The sequence below is a fragment of the Bos taurus genome, chromosome 8, assembly GCF_002263795.3.
Source record: "Bos taurus isolate L1 Dominette 01449 registration number 42190680 breed Hereford chromosome 8, ARS-UCD2.0, whole genome shotgun sequence".
Lineage (NCBI taxonomy): Eukaryota > Metazoa > Chordata > Mammalia > Artiodactyla > Bovidae > Bos > Bos taurus.
In genome coordinates, this window is record NC_037335.1 from 83,792,464 (window position 1) to 83,820,078 (window position 27,615).

Here is a 27,615-nt window from a genome sequence, read left to right on the forward strand (position 1 = left end):
GAGTCCATCTTTGTATCTTTAATGTCAATTTTCACAAAAACTTCTAGATTCTTTTTATTATACATCTGAATTGTCTACACTGTTGCCTTGATTTTAGTGTTCATAGAGTGCTTGGACAATGAAAATTTTTCTTGGAAATCTACTCAAGAAATTCCTTTGGTCAACATTGAATATTTTTGCTATACAGGGCATGAACAACTCAACAGCCCTGATTTATAAAGCTGCTTATCCAAAACGTGAAATAAGAACTATTGCCAAGTCATCTTCTTGCACATGTACTATTATTTGCAGGCGCTTAAAAATCCCAGTATCTGTCAAGTAAACAAGCATGCCATTAATCACTGCTTAAACACTTTCTCCAAAGTGTCTGCCCATATGTATAAAACTGGACATAAGCTATGAGATCCAGATATTCATACCTCTGACTAGTTGGAGGAAAATTGACTTGGGTTACCTCCTGCTTCTTAGTCAAGCTATAGCTCCTCACAACTTTGTATCCCTACCCCATGATTGTGGCACTGGGCATTCTACTTCCTCAGTATTAGATTTCTGATGTACACTGAATTGTGCTTTCCAGTTAAAGTCTTTCCTAAAGTCACTAGATTTATAAGGTTTCTGTTTAGTATGAATTTTCTGGTGTTTAATAAGATTTGATCTGATGGAGAAGGCCTTTCCACATTCAGTACATATATAAGGTTTCTCTCCTGTGTGAATTCGGTGATGTTCAAGGAGTTGTGACTTCTTAATAAAAGCCTTCCCACAGTCGCTGCATTTATAGGGTTTCTCTCCAGTATGAATTCTCTTATGTCGATTTAAATGTGACTTCTGGATGAACGACTTCCCACATTCAGTACAAATATAAGGTTTCTCTCCTGTATGAATTCTTTGATGCATAATGAGTGTTGATTTTCGTGCAAAGGCTTTCCCGCATTCACTACACTCATAACGTCTTTCTCCAGTATGAGACTGCTGATGTATATGGAGGCCTGACTTTCGAGTGAAGGCTTTTCCACAGTCATCACATTTATAGGGTTTCTCGCCAGTATGAATTTTCTGGTGTGTAAAGAGATTTGATCTGTCCGTGAAAGCCTTTCCACATTCAGCACATCTGTAGGGTTTCTCTCCTGTGTGAATTTGCTGATGTACATGAAGCTGTGACTTCTTTGTGAAAGATTTCCCACAGTCACTGCATTCATAAGGTTTCTCTCCAGTATGAATTCTCTCATGTGTAATAAAATGTGACTTGTGGAAGAAGGCCTTCCCACATTCAGTGCAAACATAGGGCTTTTCTCCTTTATGAATTCTTTGGTGCATACTCAGTGTTGACTTCTGAATAAATGCTTTCCCACATTCATTGCATTCATAATGTCTCTCTCCAGTGTGACATTTCTGATGTATCCTGAGCCGTGACTTCCAGGTGAATGATTTCCCACAGTCACTGCATTTATAGGGTTTCTCTCCAGTATGAATTTTTTGATGTTTAATGAGATTTGACCTGTCAGTAAAGGCCTTCCCACATTCAGTACATATATAGGGTCTCTCCCCAGTATGAATTTTCTGGTGTATAATGAGATTTGTCCTGTGAGTGAAGATCTTCCCACATTCTGAACATATGAAGGGATTCTCCCCTGTGTGAATTCGCTGATGCACATGGAGTTGTGACTTCTTTATAAAGGACTTCCCACAGTCATTGCATTCATAAGGTTTCTCTCCAGTATGAATTCTCTCATGTGTAATAAAATGTGACTTTCGGATAAAGGCTTTCCCACATTCAGTACATACATATGGTTTTTCTCCTGTGTGAATTTTCTGATGCATACTTAGTGTTGATTTTCTTGTGAAAGATTTCCCACACTCAATACATTCAAAGTGCTTCTTGCCAGTATGAGCTTTTTTGTGTATACTGAGATTTGAATTGTGAGAGACATTTTTTCCACATTCACTGTAATCATGGGGTTTTTTCCCTCCAGTAGGAATTCTCTGGAGTCTGAACAGATCTAACTTCTTGATAAAGGCTTTTCCACGTGCACTGCATTTATAGTCAATTTCCTCAGTATGAGAAGTTTTCTCATGGTTTGAGTTGAGGGAAAATTTCTTCCCATATTCAGTGCCTACATAGGATTTTTCTTTGTATAAACCTGAGGCACAGCAAATTGGGACTTCTGAGTGAAGATCATCTCACATTTGGTGCACTCAGGATGTTTCTCTTCAGTATAAATCCTTTGATGTGCAAAAAGGTGTGTCTTATGGGTGGAGAATTTTACACAATCAGAAAATACATGGAAGTCCTCCCCAGTATGGTGTTTTTGATGCTGAATGAGAGCTTGCTTACTCAGAAGTTTCTTACATTGATTATATTCACAAGCATTCGTTTTCGTATGAGAATTCATATAAGTGTTACCATGTCCAATAATCTTATCAAAATTTTCTGTTGCATTGTTTCTATTACAATTACATAAGCTTACAATAGGCTTCAAACTCTTTTGAAATGAGTCATAGTTATGGAGTCTTTTTCTTGAAGGAACAAGGTTTGTGTTTACATGAAATTTTTCCCCAATGTCTTTTTTATAGTCACAGTTCCCCTTATTAGCTAGTGTATCCTTGTTGGTGAAGATGATAGGACTTAAATGTTTGTTCTGATTTTCCTTATCTCTTCCTGTCTGTTTATCATCTTGCCAAAATTCTTCTAAAATGGAATATAAGTCATCTCTTGGGAAGAGACGTATTCCCTCAAAGCAGACTGAAACATCTTCAGATATTCCCTGTTGTGATGTTTCAAAACCAATGTCCTGATCTAAAAAATAAAATACACAAAGAACAGTTAGCAAAACACAGAAGGGATGATAGAGTGGATACAAGATGAACACAGAGAAATGGGAGAGGTTCTATACACATGTAATACTAAATATAGATAAATATATAAAATAAGAATAAATATATATAATAATCTCTTTATATGAAATAATATGCAATAATAAAGTAAGCCCTTACATTTACTGTCTGATAATAGAATTTAGATGTCTCAGGCATTGTTCTAACTCATTTAAACATCAACATAACCTTTTGCTATTAATGTTATTATTGTCCCTTCTTCACAGATGAGGAAACTGAGCCACAGAAGAGTTAAGTAATGTGCCCAAATCAAATGCTTAGTAATTGGGGAAGACGAGATTCAAACTGAAATATGCTGTTCTGAACATGTAGCATAAGTACATAATAGGTGTTAGAACAAAGTGACAAACCATGTGGCTAAAAAATATTTCTGAGTCTAGATTCTTATTATCCTTCATCTATAAATCCTAATCTCTCTGCTTTCGCTATTCTCTATTAATCACTGTTCCATAAATACAAATTTATTTATGTACAGAAATCTATTGTAGCCACAGTCATCCTGAATTAGCTTTACCGTTTACAAATGGTAAATATATATCTATGATTCAATTCTTTATGCCTGGTTTTGGGGTGCAGATACACACACTTAATAACGAAGAATATAACAGCAAAAAGGGCCAACTCTGAAGCAGAGACAGAAGTTGTTCATTAAAATCCGTCCCCTTCCTTCAACAGTCTTAAGCCTGTAGCCAAGCATGTGTCTGTCTCAAAACAACAGGCATATACAGCCTCATTTGTAGGTAAATCCAGGTAATTCACCTATCACCATTCAAATGAGAATAGGAATTATATTTGTTGTAATCAGGTCAATGTTTTAAGGAAGTAAGTGTGTCTCCCATAACTCTCTTCCCACTGGCTATATTACAGACTTGATAGCTCAGTTCTATGTTGCTGGTGATGCCCAAGACAAGAGATTAGAAAACTACAGCCCTCAGGCTAAATCCAGGCCTGGTTAATGTTTGTGTTCTCTAAGTCACTGTTTCTTGGGGTCTATCAATGACAGGAGGTGGGTTTTATTCCAATATACCATTCTTACCTACAACAAGAATCACTAATATCCCCAACTGTGGAACAGTGTATAAGACATAGCAGAGTCAGTTCTGATGAGGTGGATGAACCTATAACCTATTATACAGAGTGAAGTGAGTCAGAAAGAGAAAGATAAATATCGTATTCTAACGGAGAAGGAAATGGCAACCCACTCCAGTATTCTTGCCGAGAGAACCCCAGGGATGGGGGAGCCTGGTGGGCTGCCATCTATGGGGTCGCACAGAGTCGGACATGACTGAAGTGACTTAGTAGCAGTAGCAGCAGCAGCAATGCATATATACAGAATCTAGAAAAATGGTTCTTTAGAATTTATTTACAGGGCAACAGTGGAGAAACAGACATAGAGAATAAACTTATGGACACAGGGAGAGGGGAGGAGAGGGTGCTGCTGCTGCTGCTAAGTTGCTTTGGTCGTGTCTTACTCTGTGCGACCCCACAGATGGCAGCCGACCTGGCTCCTCCGTCCCTGGGATTCTCCAGGCAAGAGTACTGGAGTGGGTTGCCATTTCCTTCTCCAATGCATGAAAATGAAAAGTGAAAGTGAAGTCGCTCAGTCGTGTCTGACCCTTAGTGACCCCATGGACTGCAGCCCACCAGGCTCCTCCATCCATAGGATTTTCCAGGCAAGAGTACTGGAGTGGGGTGCCATTGCCTTCTCCAGGACAGTGTGAGATGTATGGAAAGAGTAACATGGAAACTTACATTACCATGTGTAAAATAGATAGCCAATGGGAATTTGCTGTATGGCTCAGGAAACTCAAACAGGGGTTCTTATCAACCTAGAGGGGTGGGATGGGGAGGGAGATTCAAAAGGAAGGGTATATATGTATACCTATGGCTGATTCATGTTGAGGCTTGACAGAAAACAACAAAATTCTGTAAAGCAATTATCCTTCAATTAAAAAAAATTTTTTTAAGACACAGTAGATTCTTAGTAAATACTTACATAAAAATCAGATTACTCTTTAATATAGACACAGTCCAACCTTGTATCCATTTCATTCTATCTCTAGGATCTTATAATGTTTGTAATATCCCCAAACACATTCTTTTAACTTTTATATTTTTGGGCTTCCCATGTGGTGCTAGTGGTAAAGAACCCACCTACCAATGCAGGAGACTTAAGAGACATGGGTTCAATCCTTGGATTGGGAAGAACCCCTGGAGAAGGAAACAGCAACCCATCGCAGTATTCTTGCCTGGAGAATTCCATAGACAGAGGAGCCTGATGGGCTATACAGTCCATGGGGTTGCACAGAGTTGGACATGACTGACGTGACTTAGCACACATTACAGTTTTACTCACACATATTAATGTTTTCATTAAGCCTGAGGACCTCTAATACTAGATTCCTCAACATGGCTTTCACCTTTTGCAACTTTTCACTTTCTTTAGCTTATAAACCCACTGCTATGCCTGACAGTATTTACATTATTATCAATGATGTTCAATGTAAAAAATTTGCTCCTGTGGTAAAAAGTTTAATTATTCATAATTCCTCTGTCACAAACTGAATTATCAATTCAGTAAAATACAAAGTCATAATTCAGGCCAATAAAATGAGTGTATGTAAGCTATCTTTCCACCAGTCACTAAAGTCTATTTTATTACTGAATCTAAACATATATTCTTTTCCTTTTCCCCACTAAGCTTCCTTTTCCTGATCTTTATTCCTTTTCAAAATTCATTTCCTTCATGGATCATTTAGGGTTGTATGCTGTGAAAATGAATCTCAAACCTCAGAAAAACTCTAGGAAGGCTCTCTTTTCTCTTAACTTAAAAATAAACACAGATATTCTGAGCCTTACAAAGTCATATTTAATTGGCATAGATGTACACAATAATAAATGCTTAATGCTCAAATGCTTAAATTTTAAACATTTCTTTCAGTTGTCTCCCCTTTCCAATTACAATTATTGGTCCTTTAAATTACTCTTAGCAGAAAAATTTCAAATCCCTCTGAAATAGAGCAAAATATCACCTCAAGAATTTAATTTCACTAAATATTCTCTAGAGAAACATTTTTGAAATAGGTAAAAGACTCAGTTGTCATTCAAATTAATGTCATTTTCTCTGAGTTTTTGTGGGTCAGAGAATTAGAAAAGGGAAAAAGCAATGTATACTGTAATATGTCCAATAAAAGAAGTAAGTGAAACATGAGAGCAAAGTATAAGTATGTAGATTATCTGAATAGGCAGACAGATCAGAAAAGAAAGGGTCAGATACAGAGGAATAATTAAAGAAAATGTTAAAATGAACCAAACGTGATTATGGAAACTAAATAAAGATAAATGTGAATTGCAAATATGAGGCATGTTTTTCCTGTAGTTTATGAATCCATTGAGAGAAGAATTTCTCATATGTTAGGTAATATTTTGCATCATATAGTTACAACAAGATAAGCACAGTATTTTAACCAGTAGCACCTAGAAAAAGAATTTTTTTAAACATCAAAACAGGATTAGAATAATTCAAGCATAAGTAAATATAGACTTGGTCTTAGGTTTTACTTTTCACTGGAAAGTAAAAGGAAGAGGGCATCTAAATGATACTTCCTAAAAGAGAAAAATTAGTAGAAAGAGCATAAAGAATTGTTTGAGAAGATGAGTCACAGGGAAAAGCAAAAATATGACATTAAAACAATAAACAACAATAAAATATGACAACATTTAGAAAAGTGGTTTAGCATGCTGCATTGTAACTGCTCTTCCTTCACACAAGTAGCTGCCTGATGGGCCCTTATATGCATAAGGTATCAATTGTTCCCCTGAGAGCTTTATACAATGAGAGCCAATCTGATCTGTTTCCTTAATTCTGGTATCAGTCATGGCTTATGCCAGAATTGAGACAAATGATTCAATTTGAGACACATACATAGGTCTTAAGCTACTTTATGGAGGGCCTAGTTCTTTACATCTGTCCCAGAATACCAACAATAACTTCCAACTTCAATTGGAAGTTATATTTGGTGTGTGTGTGTATATATATATATATATATATTTGGAAGTTATATTTGGTGTGTATATATATATATATATATATATATATATTCTCTGGCAGTGAAGCCAGAGAACAAGAGAAGAAAGACCCCCTTGGTGGCGGTCATCATCCAAAGGCCCTGCTTACTACACAAACTGTTAAGTCACCTGCAGAGGAACAATGGACTCCCACACCAAATTTGGTTCAGATGTCAAGAGTGATGATTTGACACACAACCAATAAGATATGAAAAAGTTCATTACTCATTTAGTGAGGCTTTTGAAGGGAAAGCTCCTAAGCAGGTCTAAAAGTGGCTTACAAGAGTGAGAAAAGGAAACTATCTTGGGTTTTTTATAGTAGTTGGGGGGTGGTGCTAAGCTGACTGATACAGAGCAATTTCCCACTAGCACTAATGGAAAGAGCATCTGAGTTTTCTTGTAGTTTGCCCAGATGTGGGGCAGAAGATGAAGAGAGCGTGGTGAAGTTTGGAAGGTGTCAACAGTCAAATACCAAAAATGAAATCAGAATCTATTACAAGGTACATGATAAGATGTTCAAAACATTTTGTTATTAGAGAAACACAAATTAAAACAAATGGTTAGAAATTAAAATCCAATAGATTATGAGAAATCATTAGAAATATGGGCAGGGATGTGGAGAAACTGATGCCTTTGTATGTTTAGAGGACTGTAGACCAATACATCCAATCTAGAAACCAATATGGTTATACTTAGTGAAATAAAGCATTCATATATTCATTAATAAAACACTCCCACTACTCTTCCTCAAGAAATTCCTGTTTCCTATAAGAATAGTTCTTGAATAAATTTATTATAGTACTAGCTATAGTAGCTAGAAAGCTGGACAAGTAAATGTGGCATATATATATACTATGGAATGTATATATCTATTAGAAGCGATGAGCTAGAAAAACAGTGTAACATGAACCAATTTAGTGCTGAGAGGAAAGAAATAAACTAAGGATATATATATATAGGATATATAGCACAGTACCATTTTTAGAAATTAAAATGACCAACAATTTAAATTTTACAAATACCCAACAAATTCAAGAATAAATTGCAAGCAAACATATAAAATACAGGAGAGCAACTAACTGCCTCTGGGAAGAATAAAAATGAGTAGGGAGTGAGGATTAAAAGGGATAAATAAAAAAATTAAATAAAACTTTTTTAAAAATTGTAAAATAGGGGATTCCCTGGCTATCCACTGGTTAGGACTCTGAGTTTCCACTGGAGGGCATGCAGGTTCAATCCCTGGCGAGAGGAACTAAGATCCCGCATGCTGTGGGGTGTAGTCCCCTCAAATTATAAAGAATTAAAATAAGAAGCTATCCCCAAATGTAAGTAATAGAAATCTCAAAGCCAACAGTTGAGGGAGAGACATGGGAGATGATATAATATGGCCATCTTTAGATGACAATTTTGAAGTACCTTAAGGGAAGAGAAAGAAAATGAAGAGAAATATGCAGGTGAGTGACCCAAAGTAATTTTTTTTTTAAGGCAATTTTATGAGTACCTGAATGTGTAAGGAAAGGATTTAAGATATTGACAGAGATTTAAAAAAAATTTTTTTAATGCTATAAAAAGGGAGAAAAAGCAAAACAGCAGGATCCTACAGCCAATGTACCAGTAACTGTAGCATATCCCTCTTAAAGAGTCAAACAAAGAAGACACTGATATTGGAAGGGGCCTTAAATGGGAATGGCATTTAGATGTCTAAGAGACCAATATCAACTCTATCCATGCAGTTTCAAAAGTTCAGAATGTTAGAGAAATATCATATTAAAAGCACTTCAAAGTTGCCAAACTCTGCCAGCAAAACTGATTTGGTTATACGATCTCCTATGCTTTTGGTTCCTACTCACCTAGACAGCCCTGGCTTGAGATTTTGCCATTCCACATATATGGTTCTTCTCCCCACTCCAAGCTGAAAATGACTTCTGCTTTGGGAACTTGAAACCCTGATGATAGGAAATAACAAAGCCCTCCATTTACTTTTCAGAAAAGTTCACGGGGAACAGAAGTATATTCTTAATGTCCAAAAGAGATTGTTAAAAACATAGAACAAAATAAGGACAAAACTATTACACACTTCAGATGTCCTACAGGCTTTAGAAGTCCCACATACCTTAGAAACACCAGATTTCAGAAATTCCACTAAGGAGAAAAAAAAAAAAAAATACGTTCAGTTAGGTACAGCCTTACCCAGCAGAGCTGTGCTTACCCACTGAGATCAAGTTGAAATAGTTTTCCAGCATCACATCCCTGTATAGACTTTTCTGAGCAAGGTCCAATTGTTGCCACTCCTCCCTGCTGAAGTCTACAGATATATCTTTGAAAGACACTGATCCCTGGAAAAACACATGTTTATTCAATGAAAAGTATCAGGACTGTAGGATAAGAGCAAGATATTTATGAACTTATTTTTAATAATTTTTAACATGATACAACATATAAGCTTCTCACTAAATATCTAAGTTTGACATTATTATTTCAAGGGAAAAATAAATATTAAAAGTATCAGGTCATTCTTTCTGTGGCTCTAATAACATTCTGAGGTTTTGTTTTTATCTGCATGCTGGTTACAAAAGAATAAAGTGAAAACTCATCAAGCTGCAAACCTGATTTCTGCATTCTTTTCCATGTATGCCATATTTCATTAACACTTCACTTAGGCAATGATTTTTCAGATATAAAATCAGAAGCACAAGCAACCAAAGGAAAAAATAGATAAACTGGACTTTATCAAAATGTAAAACTTTGCACTAAAAAGGATACCATTAAGAAAGTGATAATGTAAGGGAATTTGCTGACAGTCCAGTGTTAGGTCTCTGCACCACCACTTCAGGGGGCATGGGTTCAACGCCTGGTAGGGGGACTAAGATCCCCATGCTATACCCAATGGCCAAAAATGAAAAATAAACAAAGAAAAATAACAACAACAACAACAACAAAAAACAGAACAAACAAAATGTTTACTTAAAAAAGAAAGTAAAAACAACTCAAAGACTATGGGAAAATGTCTGCAATTATATATCTGATAAAGGATTTGTGTAAAGAATATATAAAGAACTCTTACAACTCAATAAAAAGATAAATGATCCAATTAAAAATGGACCAAGGGGACTCCCTGATGGTCCAGTGGCTAAAACTCCATGCTCCCAATGCAGGGGGCCTGGGTTTGATCCCTGGTCAGGGAGCTAGATTCCACATGCAGTAACAAAAGATCCTGGATTCTGCTTACAAAGCTCGAACATCCCTCATGCCACAGCTAAGACCTGGCACAGTCAAATAAACAAATGGACCAAGAAAGAATATACATATCTCCAAGGAAGATATACAAATGGCCAAAAAGCACAAAAGGTTCTCAATACAGATCAATATAGTCAAAAGGGATATCAAAAAAATTCAAAGATACCCCTTCAAATTCACTAAGATGATTATAAAATAAAAAATGCTCTGCTTGTGTGTATTTGTATTTTGATTATTTTTGTAGCAAAATAATAAATGCAATTAAATCTTGAATTCTGAAATTTAAAAAATGCTCCAGTCATTAGTTATTAGTCATCAGGAAAATGCACCTACTAGGATGGCTATAATAATAAAAAACAAAAGGACACATAATATCAAGTGCCAGTGGGGAAGTGGAGAAATTGGAACCCTCATATAGTAAAGGTGGGAAGGTAAAACAGTCTGGCACTTCCTCAAAAGGAGTTATATGAGCTAATGGTTCCACTTCTAGGTATATACCCAAGAGAAATCAAAACATTCATTCACATAAAACTTATATAGAAATGTTCATAGTAGCATTATTCTTAATAGTCAAAAACAGAAACAACCCAGGGTATCAACCAATGATGAATTTCAAAATGTGGCATATTCATAAAAGAGATTATTCAGCCATAGAGAGGAATGAAATACTGATTTATGCTATACTGTGAATGAATTTTGAAAATATTATGCTAAGTGAAATAAGCCAATCACAAAAGACCACATATTATATGATTCCATTTACATGAGATGTCCAGGACAAGCAAACCTATTAGGACAGGAAGAAGACTGCTGGTTTCCCAGGGTAATGGAAGGATGTGGTGGGGAGGGAGGTAGGAACAGCTAAAAGTATGACTTTGGATAGGGGAGGGAAAGAAAGTGTTCTAAAACTGGATAAAGATTGCACAACTCCATGAATATACTAAAAATGATTGAATGTACACTTTAAATGGACAGTACATATGATACACTTAGGTGACCCTTTTGAGGCACTGTCATATCCAGATGGCATACAAGAGTTTGTGATGGTCCAGGGTTTCTTCCAGGAATAACTATACTTGCCAGATGAAATACTGAAACTATCTGTTTGAAAATACTGGAAGCAGTTAGGTGCCAAGACTCTACAGACAACATTGAAGGTTTAAGTTGATGTACGTAACCACTTTTACACTAGGAGTATTTATCAATTCTGGGTGTGGTAAAAGGTGAAAACCCAGGCTTTGAACCAGCAGAAGACTAAAGTTGGGTGATAGAGAAACCAGAATTCAAACACATGGACGGTTTTCCCCCTAAGACATCTGCTAAATTCTAGGGCTGTAGGAGCAGAAGACTAAACACTTAAGCAGATAGCCTCTGAAAAGCAAGGCAAAATGTTAGTAGTCTGATAAGAAAACACTGTTGGCACTTATCAAGAGGAGGGTCCACAGAGGGCAAACTGGGCTCTCAGCTGAAAATCCTGGATGGTCAGAGTGAACCAGAGGTAGACTATTATCAGAGCTTCAACTTAGTCTTGATTCAACCTAACACTGCTTGACTAGACAAAGGTGTTCATCCTCCACTCTATCTGCTAAGGGAAACAAGAATCCTCTCCTGAGAAAGTTTGTTATTGTTCAGTCATTAAGTCCTGTCTGACCCTTTGTGACCCCATGGACTGCAACAAACTACGCTTCCCTGTCCTTTGGTATCTCCTGGAGTATGCTCAAACTCATGTTCATTGAGTCAATGATGCCATCCAACAATCTCATCCTCTGTCATCCCCTTCTCCTCCTGCCCTTAATCTTTCCCAATGAATATTCAGGATTGATTTCCTTTAGGATTGACTGGTTTGATCTCCTTGCAGTGCAAGGGACTCTCGAGAGTCTTCTCTACCACCACCCCTCAAAAGCAACATTCTTTGGTGCTCAGCCTTCTTTATGGTCCATCTCTTACATCCATATATGACTAATGGAAAAATCACAGCTTTGGCTATTTGGACCTTTGTTGGCAAAATAATGTCTCTGCTTTTTAACACACTTTTTAACACGCTTTTTAACGTTCTAGGTCTGTCATAGCTTTCCTCTCAAGGAGTAAGTGTCTTTTAATTTCAAGGCTTTAGTCACCATCTGCAGTGATTTTGGAGCCCAAGAAATAAAATCTGTCACTGTATTCATTTTTTCTCATCTATTTGCTGTGAAGTGATGGAACCATATGCCATGATCTTAGTTTTTTTCGAATGTTGAGTTTTAAGCCAGCTTTTTCACTCTCCTCTTTCACCTTCATCAAGAGGCTCTTTAGCTCCTCTTTGCTTTCTGCCATTACGGTGGTGTCATCTGCATAGCTGAGGTTATTGATATTTCTCCCAGTAATCTTGATTTCAGCTTGAGCTTCAGCCAGCACAGCATTTTGTATGATGTACTCTGCATATAAGTTAAATAACTGAGAAAGATACCATAATCTAGATCCTTAACAATGTTTTATATGTGTTTTGATACAATAAAAGAAATGCCTATCAAAAAACAGAACAAAATATCTAAAGCCAGAGGAAAACAAATTCAATAGAAAGAGTCTTACAGGATTTTGGAGTTAGATGAAAAGGTGGAGAATTTCATCAGAGAAATGGAACTTATACTAAAAAAAATGAAAACTGAAAAATTAAGTATCTAAAATTAAGAACTGAGAGGGGTTTAATAGCAGAAGAACAGAATTACTGAAATGGAAGACAAGCAAACGGAAGATATCCAAACTGAACCACAGAGGTTTTTTAAATAAAAAAAGCAGAAGAGCATGTGATGTATCACATGTACAACACCTTGGAAAGGAAAAACATATTGTTGTCTGAGACAACAAAGAGGAAGAATATGAGGCAGAAGCAAAATTTGAAAAGGAAAGGTAAATGACATCAACTCAAAGACTCAAAAAGTTTCTCAAATCCCACTTTATAAAACTGTAAATACTGACTATGCAAAAACAGTAATAATAATATCTTGTGAAGTTTAAAACATATGTACAATTCAAATGTATAAAAATAATAACGTAAAAATGAGAGGCAGTAAATGGAATTAAGATGTTTTAGCATCTATTAAGAAGGGAGTAAGATAATAATAAGTTAAAGATGGATATTATAGTATCTAGGGAAACAAAAGAATGCATCACAAACAAGCTAACAAAATAAAAATTAAAACTTTGACTAATCTAAAAGAAAGTCAAGAAAAGAGTGGAAAAATAGTATTAGACATTTCAAATATGAAACTAATAAAACTGGATATAAATACAAATATATCAGTAATTGCATTAAATGTAAATAAACTAAACAGTCAAGTTAACACCAAAGACTGAGACTTTCAGCTAAAAAAATTTAGTAAGGTACATTCTACCCTGTTCATCTTGCTAAACACCTAAAAACCTAGAAAAATATTCATATATAAAGCATCTATCCACACCCTTGACTTTCTCTCAAGAACATCCTTTCCTATAGTGAAACTAATTATAGCATCTTTTGTAATCTTGATAGCCCCCAAATATCCCACATCATCAAGTCTAGTTCCTTTTTGCTTAACAGTTCTTCCTCCAATCTATTGCTTAATATTCATATTTTATTGTAAGCAGGAAAAAGAAACCAGGCCACATCTCCAATCCTCTGCTTGAAATCACCTCAGAGAAAAACACAAGTCCATCACTGACAAATCTGCTTTCCATATAACTACAGGAAAAAATCCAGCTAAGCTTTCTGCTACTATATACCAGAGATGTTCCCTCCCCTACTTTCCAGTAACATATTTCTCATTTCCTTCTGAGTCTTCACCAGAAGCACCTTTAACACCTGTATTCCTGTCAACTGTCTGTTTAAAATAATGAGATATTCTGGAGAAGGAAATGGCAACCCACTCCAGTATTCTTGCCTAGAGAATCCTGTGGACAGAGGAGCCTGGTGAGCTGGCGTCTATGGGGTCGCACAGAGTCAGATACGACTGAAGCGGCTTAGCTGTAGCAGCAGCAGTGCCACAAAGTGAAAATATAGGTCACTAGCTACAAACCACCAAACGGTTCCATTTCCACTTAAACCAAGGTCATACACTTTCTGTCTGAACTTTTTTTATTTTTTGTCTTCATTCATATCTTGGTAGTTTTCCCTGCTTTCCAATAACATTTTTCTATGAGGGCTATTATAAAAAAAATAATAATAAAATAAAATAATGAGATATTCTATAAAACAATATAGTTTTTTTCCTACTGTGCTCCTCACTTTCTTCTGAGTTCTCTAGCAGAGTTAACAACAATATTTCTATTATCAGTCTGTTCAAGGAAATCTAGGCTATTGCTATTATACACTTCAAATTTTTTACAGTTTTTATTCATTACCAAATTCCAAAGTCTTTTGACATTTTGGGGTATTTGTTACAGCATCATTCCATGTCCAGGTACCAAAATCTGTAATGGTGTCCTATTGCTACTGCAACAAATTACTGCAAACTTAAAACAACACAAATTTATTATCTGGATCTTGTTTTCACATCCAGTAAGAAAAGGTGGGATGATTAAAGTAGAAAGAATGTCTTAAAATTTCTGAGTAAAAATGACTTACAATCTAGAATTAGCTATGAAATTACTGAGGGTCAAATAAAAATACTTTTAGACATGCAAGGTCTCAAAAAACCTAATTCCCATACAATACTTTCTGGATAATATTCTCTAAAAATGAAAGCACGAATCAAGAAAGAGCCAAAAAACAAGAGATCCAATACTTGAGAGACATGAAAGGAATTCCTAGCAGCATGCCAAGAGAAGACCCCCCAAGTCAGTGCATGAGAATCAAAGAGAGAGCAACTTCGGTAATGTCAAGAACTCCAAGGGAAGTTTCTTTCAACTGCTGAAATAAAGAGCCTGTATTCTGGAGCCAAATTGCTTGGGTTTTACTCCTGGTTTCACCACTTACTAGCAGTACAACCCAGAGCAATTTACTTAACTTCTCTGTGGACCTACTTCCTTCTCTGTAAAATGAGGATAATGATTATAGATACCTCAAAAGGGATGTGATTAAATCAGCTGAGAGAAAGAGTGTGTGTTTACAATGCCTAGCATACAGTAAGCACTATATTAATATTTATGATTGGTGTTAACTGTCATTACCTAATATATTTTAACATATTGTAAAGATATTTATATTGCACTCATTTCACATGGTAGCAAGGTTATGCTCAAAATCTTTCAAGCTAGGTTTCAGCAGTTCATGAACCAAGAACTTTCCAGATGTACAAGCTGGGTTTAGAAAAGGCAGGAGAACCAGAGTCCAAATTGCCAGCATTCACTGGATCATGGAGAAAGCAAGGGAATTCCAAAAAATATCTACTTCTGATCTACACTAAACCCTTTGATTGTGTAGATCACAATAAACTGTGGAAAATTCTTAAAGACATGGGGATACCAGATCACCTTATCTACATACAGAAATCTGTATGTAGATCAGGAAGCAGTCATTAGAACCAGACATAGAACAACTGATTGATTCAAAACTGGGAAAGGAATATGACAAGGCTATGTTCACCCCATGTGTATAACTTACATGCAGAGTACATTATGTGAAATGCTGGGCTGGATGAATCACAAGCTGGAATCAACACTGCTGGGAGAATTATCAACAACCCCAGATATGCAGATGATACCACTCTAATGGCGGAAAGTAAAGAGGACTAAAGAACCTCTTAATGAAGGTGAAAGAGATCGAAAAAGCTGGCTTGAAACTCAACATCAAAAAGCTAAAATCATGGCATCTGGTCCCATCACTTCACAACAAATAGAAGGGGAAAAAGTGGAAATAAGGACAGATTTTATTTTCTTGGGCTCCAAAATCACTGTGGACAATGACTGCAGCCATGAAATTACAAGACACTTGCTCCTTGGAAGGAAAGCCATGACCAACCTAGACAGCATATTAAAAAGCAGAGACATCACTTTGCCAACAAAGGTCCTTTAGTCAGAGCTATGATTTTTCCAGTAGTCAGGGACAGATGGGAGAGTTGAACTGTAAAGAAGAGGGAGTGCCAAAGAACTGATGCTTTCAAATTGTAGAGCTGGAGAAGACTCTTGAGAGTCCCTTTGACTGAAAGGTAATCAAACCAGTCAATCCTGATGGAAATCAACCCTGAATATTCACTGGAAGAACTGATGATGAAGTTCCAATACTTTGGCCACCTGATGCAAAGAGATGACTCACTGGAAAAGACCCTGATGCTGGAAAGATTGAGGGCAGGAGGAGAAGCAGTCAACAGAGGATGAGATGATTAGCTAGCGTCACCAACTCAATGGACATGAATTTGAGCCAACTCCGGGAAATAGTGAAGGACAGAGGAGACTGGTGTGCTGCAGTCCATGGGGTTACAAAGAGTCGGATATGACTTACTGACTGAAAAACAATAGCAACAAAACACCTAACCTTCTGAAAGTGTTCCACAAAATTACAGCTGTAGGAAAACTTCCAAACTCATTCTCTGATGCCACCATCACCCTGTGATCAATATCAGACAAAGATACCACAAAAAAAAGAAAATCACAGGCCAATATCAATGATGAATGTTAGAGACATAAATCCTCAACACAATACTAACAATCCAAGTCCAACAATACATTAAAAAGATCATTCACGATGATCAAGTGGGATTCATGTACAGATGCAAGGATTTTTCAATATCTGCAAATCAATCGATGTGACACACAAACTGAAGAATAAAAACCATATGATTATCTCAGTAGATGCAGAAAGACAAAATTCAGCACCCTTTTATGATAAAAACTCTCCAGAAAGTGGGCATGGGGGGAACATTCCTCAACATAATAAAGGCCATATATGACAAATCTACTGCTTAACATCATACTCAATGTTGAAATGCTGAAAGCTTTTTCTCTAAGATCAGGAATAAGACAAGGATGTTTGCTCTCACCACTATTATTCAGCATAGTTCTGGATGTCCTAGTTACAGCAATCAGAGAAGAAAAAGAAACAAATGGAATCCAAATAGAAAATGAAGAAGTTAAACTGTCACTGTTTGCAAATGACATGATACTATTCATAGAAGACCCTAAGGACACTACTACAAAACTATTAAATCTCATCAGTGAACCTAGTAAAGTTGCAGGTTACACAATGAATACACACAAAAAAACTGTTGCATTTCTATACAATAACATCAAAAGATCAGAAAGAGAAATTCAAGAAACAATTCCATTTACCATCATATCAAAAGGATAAACTACCTATGAATAAACCTACCTAAGGAGACTAAAGACCTATACTCTGAAAATTATAAGGTGTTGATGAAGGAAACTGAAGAAGACACAAACAGATGAAAAGATATATCATGTTTGTGGACTGGAAAAATTAATATTGTCAAAATGAATATACTACCCAAAGCAATCTACAGATTCAATGCAATCCTGATCAAATGACCAATGGCATTTTTCACAGAACTACGGCTTTCCTGGTGGCTCAGACGGTAAAGAATCCGCGTGTAATGCGGGAGACCTGGGTTCGATCCCTAGATTGGGAAGATCCCCAGGTGCAAGGAATGCAACCCTCGCCAGTGTTCTTGCCTGGAGAATCCCCATGGACAGATGAGCCTGGTGGGTACAGTCCATGGGGTCGCAAGGAGTCAGACATGACTGAGCAACTAAGCACAGCACAGCACAGAACAAAAAAACTCAAAATCTGTATGGAGACACAAAAGACCTTGAACAGCCAAAGCAATCTTAAGAAAGGAAAACGAAGCTGGAGGAATCAGACTTCCTGACAAAAGTAGAAATATAGATCAGTGGAACTGAACAGAAAACCCAGAAGTAAATTCATACACCTTTGGTCAGTTAATCTATGACAAAGAAGGCAAGACAATACAATGTTGGACAGACAGTCTCGTCAACAAATGGTGCTGGGGGAACTAGACAGCTACCTGTAAAAAAAAATCATTCTTTAATACCATACACAAAAATAATGTCAAAATGGATTAAAGACCTAAATGTGAAACCAGACACTATAACACTCCTAGAGGAAAACATAAGCAGTACAATCTTCAACATAAATGTAGCAATATCTTTTTTATCTGTCTCTCCAAATAATGGAAAGAAAAATAAAAATGCACAAATGGGGCCTACTTAAAATATTTTGCACAGCAAAGAAAACAAAAAACAGAATGAAAAGAAAACCCACAGATTGGGATAAAATGTTTGCAAATGATGTGACTGACATGGGATTCGTCTCCAAACTTTACAAACAGCTCATGAGGTTTAACATAATCAAAACAAACAACTCACTCAAAAAATGGGCAGAAGACCTAAATAGACATTACTTCAAAGAAGACATACAGATGACCAAGAGGCACATGAAAAGAGCTCAACATCGCTAATTACTATAGAAATGTAAATCAAAACTACAATGAGATACGATTCACACCAGTCAGTGTGGCCATCATCAAAAAAATCCACAAAGAATAAATGTTGGAGAGAGTGTGGAGATAAGGGAACCCTCCTACAATGTTGGTGGGAATGCAAATTGGCACAGTCACTATGGAGAACATTATGGTGGCTTCTCTAAAAACCTAAAAATATAGCTACCATATGACTTTGCAATCCCATCCCTGGGCAGATTCCTGAAGAAAATCATGGTCCAAAAGGATATATGCACCCCCAGAGTTTGTTTCAGTGCTGTTTACAATAGCTAAGACATGGAAGCAACCTAAATGTCCATCTACAGAGGAATGGAGAAAGAAAATATGGTGTATATATATACAATGGAATATTACTCAGCCATTAAAAAGAATGAAATAATGCCATTTGCAGCAACATGGATGAACCTAGAGATTGTCATACTTAGTGAAGTAAGTTAGACAGAGAAGGATAAATAGTGTATGATACCCCTTCTAAGCAGAATCTAAAAAGAACTGGTACCCACGAACTTATTTACAAAATGGAAACAGACTTAGAGAACAAACCTAGATGCCGGGGCGGGGCGGGATGGGGGAAAGAATACAGGGAAGGAATAGTTATAGTTAGGAAGTTTGTGATTGACATATACACACTGCTATATTTAAAATGGATAACCAACAAGGTCCTACTGTAGAGCACAGGGAAGTCTGCTCAATGTTATGTTGCAGCCAGGATGGGAGCAGAGTTTGGGGGAGAATGCATACATGTATATGTACAACTGAATCCCTTTGCTGTCCACCTGAAACTATCACATCATTGTTAACTGGCTATACTTCAATATAAAATATAAAGTAAAAAAAAAATCTATCAAAAATTTTCTCAAACATCAAGAACCAGGAAGTAGTTATTATAGATGAAATAAATTACTTTTTAACAATATAATGCATGTATTTCATTTCCATTATTTCTGTCTTTCATGAAGATCAGAGACAATTTTGTAGTTCAAAGTTCATAACTGTTAAGTCACACAACTCACATATACCTATAATCCAAGCTTGACTTGGAGCTGATAGTCTCTTTTTACTGTCTTTGATCTTAGTTTTATTTATTTACACTTGTCCATTCACTATATGGGTTAATAGATACCTTCTAAAACTCACTGAAAAGTAAAGAAATAAATAAATGAACAAATAAGAACTTACCAGGGACTTGGTCATTTCTGGCTCTTCTGGGAAAGGGGCAGAGATCTGAGAAAACAGATTGACAGAGGGACACGAGAGAAGGAAACGTGTCAATGTCATTTACTGTCCATGAACCTGACCCAAAAACTTATTTGTAGAACCATATCACAAAAAAATCATCCTGTACTGTACAAAGATTTAAATGCAGGAGTTTTACCACAGCATGGCTAATACAAAAAAAAAAAAAAAAAAGAAAATTAGAAACATCTTGATACCCAATAATTATGAACAGCTTAAATACTTTACAGGGCATCCATAGTATACAATATTATGTAAAATTAAAGTACTATAGAAAAATAAAATGGTAAGTAAAAATAAAAAGATGTACCAAACAGTATGGGTCCATTTTCATTGAATAATATGTGTGTATGTACACATGAACACATACATGAATGCATTCATGCACACAGAGAAAATCATCTGGAAGGAAATATATTAATATGTTAACAGATATAACATTTGGATGATGGGAAAATTATAGGTAATTTTTGGTATAGACCATCTGGTGATGTCCATGTGTAGGTCTTCTGTTGTGTTGTTGGAAGAGGGTGTTTGCTAAGACCAGTGTGTTCTCTTGGCAAAACACTATTAGCCTTTGCCCTGCTTCGTTCTGTGCTCCAAGGACAAATTTGCCTGTTACTCCACGCAATGGCACCCCACTCCAGTACTCTTGCTTGGAAAATCCCATGGATGGAGGAGCCTGTTAGGCTGCAATCCATGGGGTCGCTAAGAGTCGGACACGACTGAGCGACTTCACTTTCACTTTTCACTTTCATGCATTGGAGAAGGAAATGGCAACCCACTCCAGTGTTCTTGCCTGGAGAATCCCAGGGACGGGGGAGCCTGGTGGGCTGCCGTCTATGGGGTCGCACAGAGTCGGACATGACTGAAGTGACTTAGCATAGCCACATATTTTTTGACTTCCTTCTTTTGCATTCCAGTCCCCTATAATGAAAAGGGCATCTTTTTGGGGTGTTGGGTCTAGAAGGTCTTGTAGGTCTTCCTAGAACCATTCAACTTCAGCTTCTTTAGCATTACTGGTCAGGGCATAGACTTGGATTACTGTGGTATTGAATGGTTTGCCTTGAAAATGAAGAGAGATCATTCTGTTATTTTTGAGTTTGCATCCAAGTACTGCATTTCAGACTCTTTTGTTGACTATGATGGTTACTCCATTTCTTCTAAGGGACTCCTGCCCACAGTAGTAGATATAATGGTCACCTGAGTTAAATTCACCCATTCCAGTCCATTTTAGTTTGCTGATTCCTAGAATGTCGACATTCACTCTTGCCATCTCCTGTCTGACCACTTCCAATTTGCCTTGATTCATGGACCTAACATTCCAGGTTTCTATGCAATATTGCTCTTTACTGCATCGGACTTCAGTTCCATCACCAGTCACATCCACAACTGGGTGTTGTTTTTGCTTTAGCTCTGTCTCTTCATTGTTTCTGGAGTTATTTCTCTACTGATCCAGTAGCATATTGGGCACTTACCGACCTGGGGAGTTCATCTTTCAGTGTCCTATCTTTTTGCCTTTTCATACTGTTCATGGGGTTCTCAAGGCAAGAATACTGAAGTGGTTTGCCATTGCCTTCTCTAGTGGACCCCGTTTTGTCAGAACTCTCCTCCATGACCCGTCCATCTTGGGTGGCTCTACATGGCATGCCTCATAGTTTCATTGAGTTAGGCAAGGCTGTGGTCCTTGTGATCAGATTGGTTAGTTTTCATCCCCATCCCTGGTACTCAATTCCTCACTCCCACTCCTAAACTTTCTTTTCCAACTGCCAATCATTGCACACTGACCTCACCCCAGCAGCCATTACTCACAGATCAGAATCACTGGTTCCCATGTTCTACTGCTCACAGGCCCCAAATGAGGCAGGAGATAGATGGGCTCCAGGTTAGACATTTACAGCCAGCATCCTATTTACACTTCCAGATAGAAATAACAACAGGAACAAGTTAAATACCTGTACTTTGCCTCCAGTGGATACTTTAAGATAGCAGTCCTGGCCATGGCAGAGAGGAGCTGAGTCCTGCTCAGATAAAGAGACCACATATTTCTCATTCTTGAGGTCAAGAACACTTCCCTATCTATATATGCACAGAAAGTTTCCTCAGCAGTCAAAAAGGGAGGGAGCACCACCCATAAGAGGTGGTGTCAACCTTCCCATAGGTTTCTGCACTGGAACCCACCTTGGCAAAAAGATGTGCACACATATGAGGGAGGACCTAGGTCAGGTCAGTTATGAGGAAAAAAAGTGAGATAACTGGTCAAAGGCAAACAAAAACCTAGAACTGCCCTATATAAAAGATGTAACTGTCTCTTTACTGTGCTCCTCCTCACTAGTGGGGATGCCCACACTCTTTCTCTCCAGGCATGTATCTCTACCTTGCTATGTCTTAACTAAACAAACTCTACCACATGTTATGCTGTGTCTCTAATAATAAACCTTATACTGGTTTTTGTTTTGTTTTTTTACAGTTTTTGCCTCCTTAAAACATTTTTGCTTTCAAATAGGGCAAAAGCCAGGGAAACTCTGCTTCTGGCTCTTGCTGGTGGAGTGGGTAGGATTCCTGGTTTTCACCCAGGTTCAATTCTTGGGCAGGGAACAAAGATCTCACTTCAAGCCACCATTGTTCTCTCTACAAGATCATAATCATTCATTCTATAGTTCCTGATCACAGAGCCTCCAATAACTGTACCCCATGGTCCTGACTCTACGTCAATCAATCCCATGCGCTGAAAAGGAAAAACTCCTCCTGTGTGTTTTTCTTCTATTCTCACACCATCTACTTAGAGTTTTAGCATTATTCACACAGGTTAGGGGCTCAGTCCTATAAGACTGTCCCCACCCCAAATTCAGATGCCAACAAAGTTCAGGTTCTTACTTGTGTTTCTGACCAACTGGCTACAATTAGATGTTCCCATGAGGTTCCCTCATATTACACTAATTTTCTAGAGTAGCTCATAGAACTCAAGAAAATATTTTACTTATTAGATTACCAATTTATTATAAGAGAATATAATTCAGAAACAGCCAGGTAGAAGAGATGGATATGCAAGATATGTCAGAAGGAGTGCATTGCTCTTCCAGAATCTCTACATGTTCAATCTAGAAACTCTCCAAACTCCATTCTTTTGAGTTTTTATGAAGACTTCACTATGTACAGATGACTGTTTAAATAACTAGCCATTAGTGGTTCAACTTCCTACTCAACTTCAAGCCCTAAAACTTTAAGAACTTGCTTGGTTCCCCTGGCAAACAATCCCCATTGAGTGATTCACTAGGGGCTTTCCAAACATCATTTCATTAAAATAAACTCAGGGGTGTTTCAAAGTAACTTATTATTTATAACAACAACAACAAAAACCCTACTAATTTCACCTTTATCTCTCTAGTGCTACGTCAAGAGACAGAAATAAAAGAGGCCCCTATAACTCTTATCATTTAGGAAATAGAAAGGTGTTAGGAGCTTTGTGCTGGGAACTGTGGATGAAAATCAAAATATGTATTTATTATATCACAATCCCGCATGCACCAATAACTGGCATCCACACCTTTATTACTACTGTTGACTGAAAAAAAATTCTCACCCTAAAAGGTGAGGATTATTTTTATTCAGTAGACTTACTGAGGACTTAAGTCCAGGATACAGCCCCTCAGACAGCTAACAGGGACTTTTCTGAAGAGATAAAGGAGGAGCCAGAGTAAAAGGGAGCTTTTGCAACAAAACAAAAACCAAGTATTTGGAATATCAAAAGATTCAGTTCAGTTCAGTTCAGTTCAGTCACTCAGTCGTGTCTGACTCTCTGCGACCCCATGAATCATAGCACGCCAGGCCTCCCTGTCCATCACCAATTCCCAGAGTTCACTCAAACTCATGTCCGTCGAGTCGGTGATGCCATCCAGCCACCTCATGCTCTGTCATCCCCTTTTCCTCCTGCCCCCTCTCCCCCCCAGCATTAGAGTCTTTTCCAATGAGTCAACTCTTAGCATGAGGTGGCCAAAGTACTGGAGTTTCAGCTTTAGCATCAGTCCTTCCAGTACTGTCTGTCAATTAAAGAAAATCCAGGCATCTCAAGTTAATGAATTTAGCATTTTTCTATATATGGGACAATGCAAGAGTTTGCATTCATTAGAAATCGTTCCTTTGATAAGTACTGTAACAATCTGGGACCAATGTCTTATTTTTCTCCATTCTGAATTCCCCTAAAGGTGAACAACTGCGGGTAGCAGCAGTGGCTGATGGCTTGATGGTCACAACCTCTTTTGTTTACTGAAATGGCAGGCCACATTCTTGGTCCACACTACTCACCATACATCTCCATTGGTAATCCCAAGTCTCAGTTCCAGACAGGCCTGCACCTTAGTGGGCCGTGAAAAAATCACCCAAGGACTCCTCTCACTATCCACACACAGTAGACCTATACCATCAGTTTTCCTAACAAATTTACATGCACACACAAACAATTGGGAACTCAATCAGTGAACAAAGCTATGAATATTCCTGAATTTTAAAGATAAATTTTAAAATCTAAAACACATCCAAATCTAAAGTGCAAGTGAATGAACAGATTATTTACAGAGAAAGAATTTAAAAAATCAAGATGCCTCATCTGCAGTAATGAATGCTAAGTGACATCAGAAGTAGCATCTAAAGGATGACTTCTCTGTTAGGGCCAAAGACATTTTCAAAAATGAAAGCACTTACAAAGTATCTCTTACCATTATCTGAGAAAAAAAACCCCACAAAAGTATTCCAAATAAATGTAAAATAAATCAGGTGAGAAATAGCAAACAGAAATATATTTTTCAGCAATAACTTTTGTAAGGTATATAATTATTAAAAAGGACAATGATGATGATATGATAAGAATGTAATCAAAGGGAAAAGTAATAACATTATCATATGACAAAACATTTCAGGAAAAAATCAGAAGTTATCTGGGGTGTAGAATGGAAACAATGAACAAAAATTTCGTCAATCCAATGAAAAAGGAAAAGAAAATCAGAAAACAGTGAGTTAAAATAAATAGTAAACATTAAAATGGAAGGTATAAAATTGGGTAAATCATTATTACACCAAACTGAAAAGGTAAAATTATCTATTGACAGACTAGATTATAGGTTAGATTTGGAAAAACCAAAGTGTATCTATTGCAAGCAGTAGATCTAAACAATGAGAGCAATAGAAATACAAAATAAAGCCCTGGGCAAAGATAAATCATCCAAATGAAAGTGAAAGCTGGGATAACAATATAAATATCAAAATGAAATTCAAGGTTGAAATTGCTTTTCACTGAAAAGACAGATCCTATAATAATAGCATCCAATAAATTTTTAAAAATACAAAATGCATTAACCATTAGATTTATGCATGCCTTTCCCCCACATACATGCAAACAAAACTAGTAAAAAAGCACATAGAACTACAAAGTGAATTATTAGTAAAAAATTATTACTGCAACTCTTTGGAAATATGATGAATCAAGTAAACCAAAAATAAGAAAAAAAAAGACTTGAAAAATACCAACAAGCTATATTTAATATACATTAGGAAAGGTTTATACCACACACACAGAAAATATGCTTTCTCTTATATCCATTGAACAAAGTTCACTGTAACTTGTGTAGCTTGCCTTCAAGTCACAAAGAGAAAGAAATATCGTATTCTAACACACATATAGAATCTAGAAAAATGGCTCTGAAGAATTTATTTACAAGGTAGCAATGGAGAAACAGACATAGAGAACAGACTTACGGACATGCGGAGAAGGGAGGAGAAGGGGAGATGTATGGAAAGAGTAACATGGAAACTTACACTACCATGTTTAAAATAGATAGCCAATAGGAATTTGCTATATGGCTCAGGAAACTCAAACAGGGGTTCTGTATCAACCTAGAGTGGTGGGATGGGGAGGGAGATAGGAGGGAGTTTCAAAAGGGAGGGGATATATGTATACCTATAGCTGATTCATGTTGAGGTGTGGCAGAAAACAACAAAATTCTGTAAAGCAATTATCCTTCAATTAAAAAAAAATTTTTTTAAGAAAAAGCTTGATAAATTGTTAAAAGTTGAGACTTTGCAGTCTACAGTCTATGAAAATACAATAAAATTAAAAATAAACAAAACATAGCAATAATTCAGGAATAAAGAAACTCAGGATCAAAGTGGAACATCAAACTGAAATTACACATTTCAAAAATAAAGATGCATATAAAAGAAATATCATACCCCTAAATGTATCCAGTATGGGAAAGAATGACAGTTACATAAAATGGGGGAAAATGGGGGAGTGGGGAGAAAACATTTTTTAAAAAGATAAAATTAATGTAAAAATAGTAGAGAGTATAAACATAATGAATACTTCAAAATGACCAATAAAATAAATCTTGAGACTCCTGATAATAAAAAAAGGAAGAAAAATGATACATAAATAACTAGGAACGACAATGTAGCTCCTAACCGGGATACAAAGCACATAACAATATATTTTTAAATCTCTAGCAAAGTGTACCATGAAGAAAACTTTCACATATTGAGGCACGGAGAAGTCGTTTTGGCTTACACATGGTTCAGACTGAACTTTGTGTGAACACACACAGCACATCTGCTTTAACCATTAAGGTGTTTGGAAGATAAGAATAAGTAACTCCCTTCTTATAGCATCCCCTTAACAGGAATCATGGTCCTGCAGTCTCACTGTATAAGTATTAAATCTGGCTGCTTTAAAACGTTGAAGGAATGTATCCCTGTCGTGTTTGATATATGATCTTTGTTCTGATAAGTTTATAAGGCTAAGCTGAAAACCATATTCCAACCCAGCAATTCCTCAGAGCCTCCTAGCTGTCTCCTGGGCTACAGTCCTCAGTTTGGCTCAAATAATACTAACAAAACTCTTTTCTACTCCTATTATGATTATTTATTATTTATTTCCATCAATAATTTTTTAAAAATCAGAAGTAGAAACAACCTAGTAAGCAGAAAAAAAGAGAGGATATTAATGACCATCTACCATCTCTCCCCTTCAGATCCTTCATTTCTCAGGCCCCACAGTTACCCTCCCCCCACAGAATCCAAGAACCTGCCCACCGATCCAACAACAAAGGTCCCATAGATCCCATCACTCCGCCTGGAGTTCCACCATCCACTATCAGTCCCACCCCATGTCTCCAGGGATTCACCATTACAGACCCCACCAATCCTGCCGGAATCCACCATCAAGACCACACCGACCCCTATTATTCCATCCACTGACCGCCTCCCCATTGTTCATCACGGACATCAGCGACACTTTCCCACTAAATCCCCACCCCAACGCTCCCTGCACTCACCAGCCCCTCACCCATGCTCTTTCCAGACAGTGGTCATTTAGATGTCGCAGTGGTAAAGAATCTGCCTGCCAATGCAGAAGGTGCAAGAGGCATTGGTTGGATCCCTGGGTGGCAAAGATCCCCTAGAGAAGGAAATGGCAACCCGCTCCAGAAAATTCCATGGACAGAGGAGCCTGGAGGGCTACAATCCACGGGGTCGCGAAGAATCGGACACGACTGAGCGACGGAGCGCGCGCGCGCGCACGCACGCACACACACACACACACACACACACACACAGTCACAGGAAATACAACTCCACCTACTTCCTTTTTCTGGATTCCCTCCTTGCCGTTGTGGAATTTCTTAGCTCCGCCTCCATATGCCCATGCTCAACAGTGGCTTCTCTGCGGAAATTTGCCAGTATTCAACATGGCGCTCTCCTGAAC

The 27,615-nt window shown here is 37.2% G+C and overlaps 1 protein-coding gene across 1 annotated transcript; it reads right to left on the reverse strand.

Moving 5' to 3' along the window:
* On the reverse strand, positions 1-27,427 carry ZNF484 (zinc finger protein 484). The gene is given in 6 exon segments (NM_001192027.3): positions 1-2,127; positions 2,130-2,794; positions 8,811-8,906; positions 9,170-9,296; positions 19,806-19,850; positions 27,188-27,427. Coding segments are annotated over 5 exon segments (2,547 nt in total). The 5' UTR covers positions 19,821-19,850; positions 27,188-27,427; the 3' UTR covers positions 1-483.
* Between the last annotated feature and the right edge of the window lie 188 nt (positions 27,428-27,615).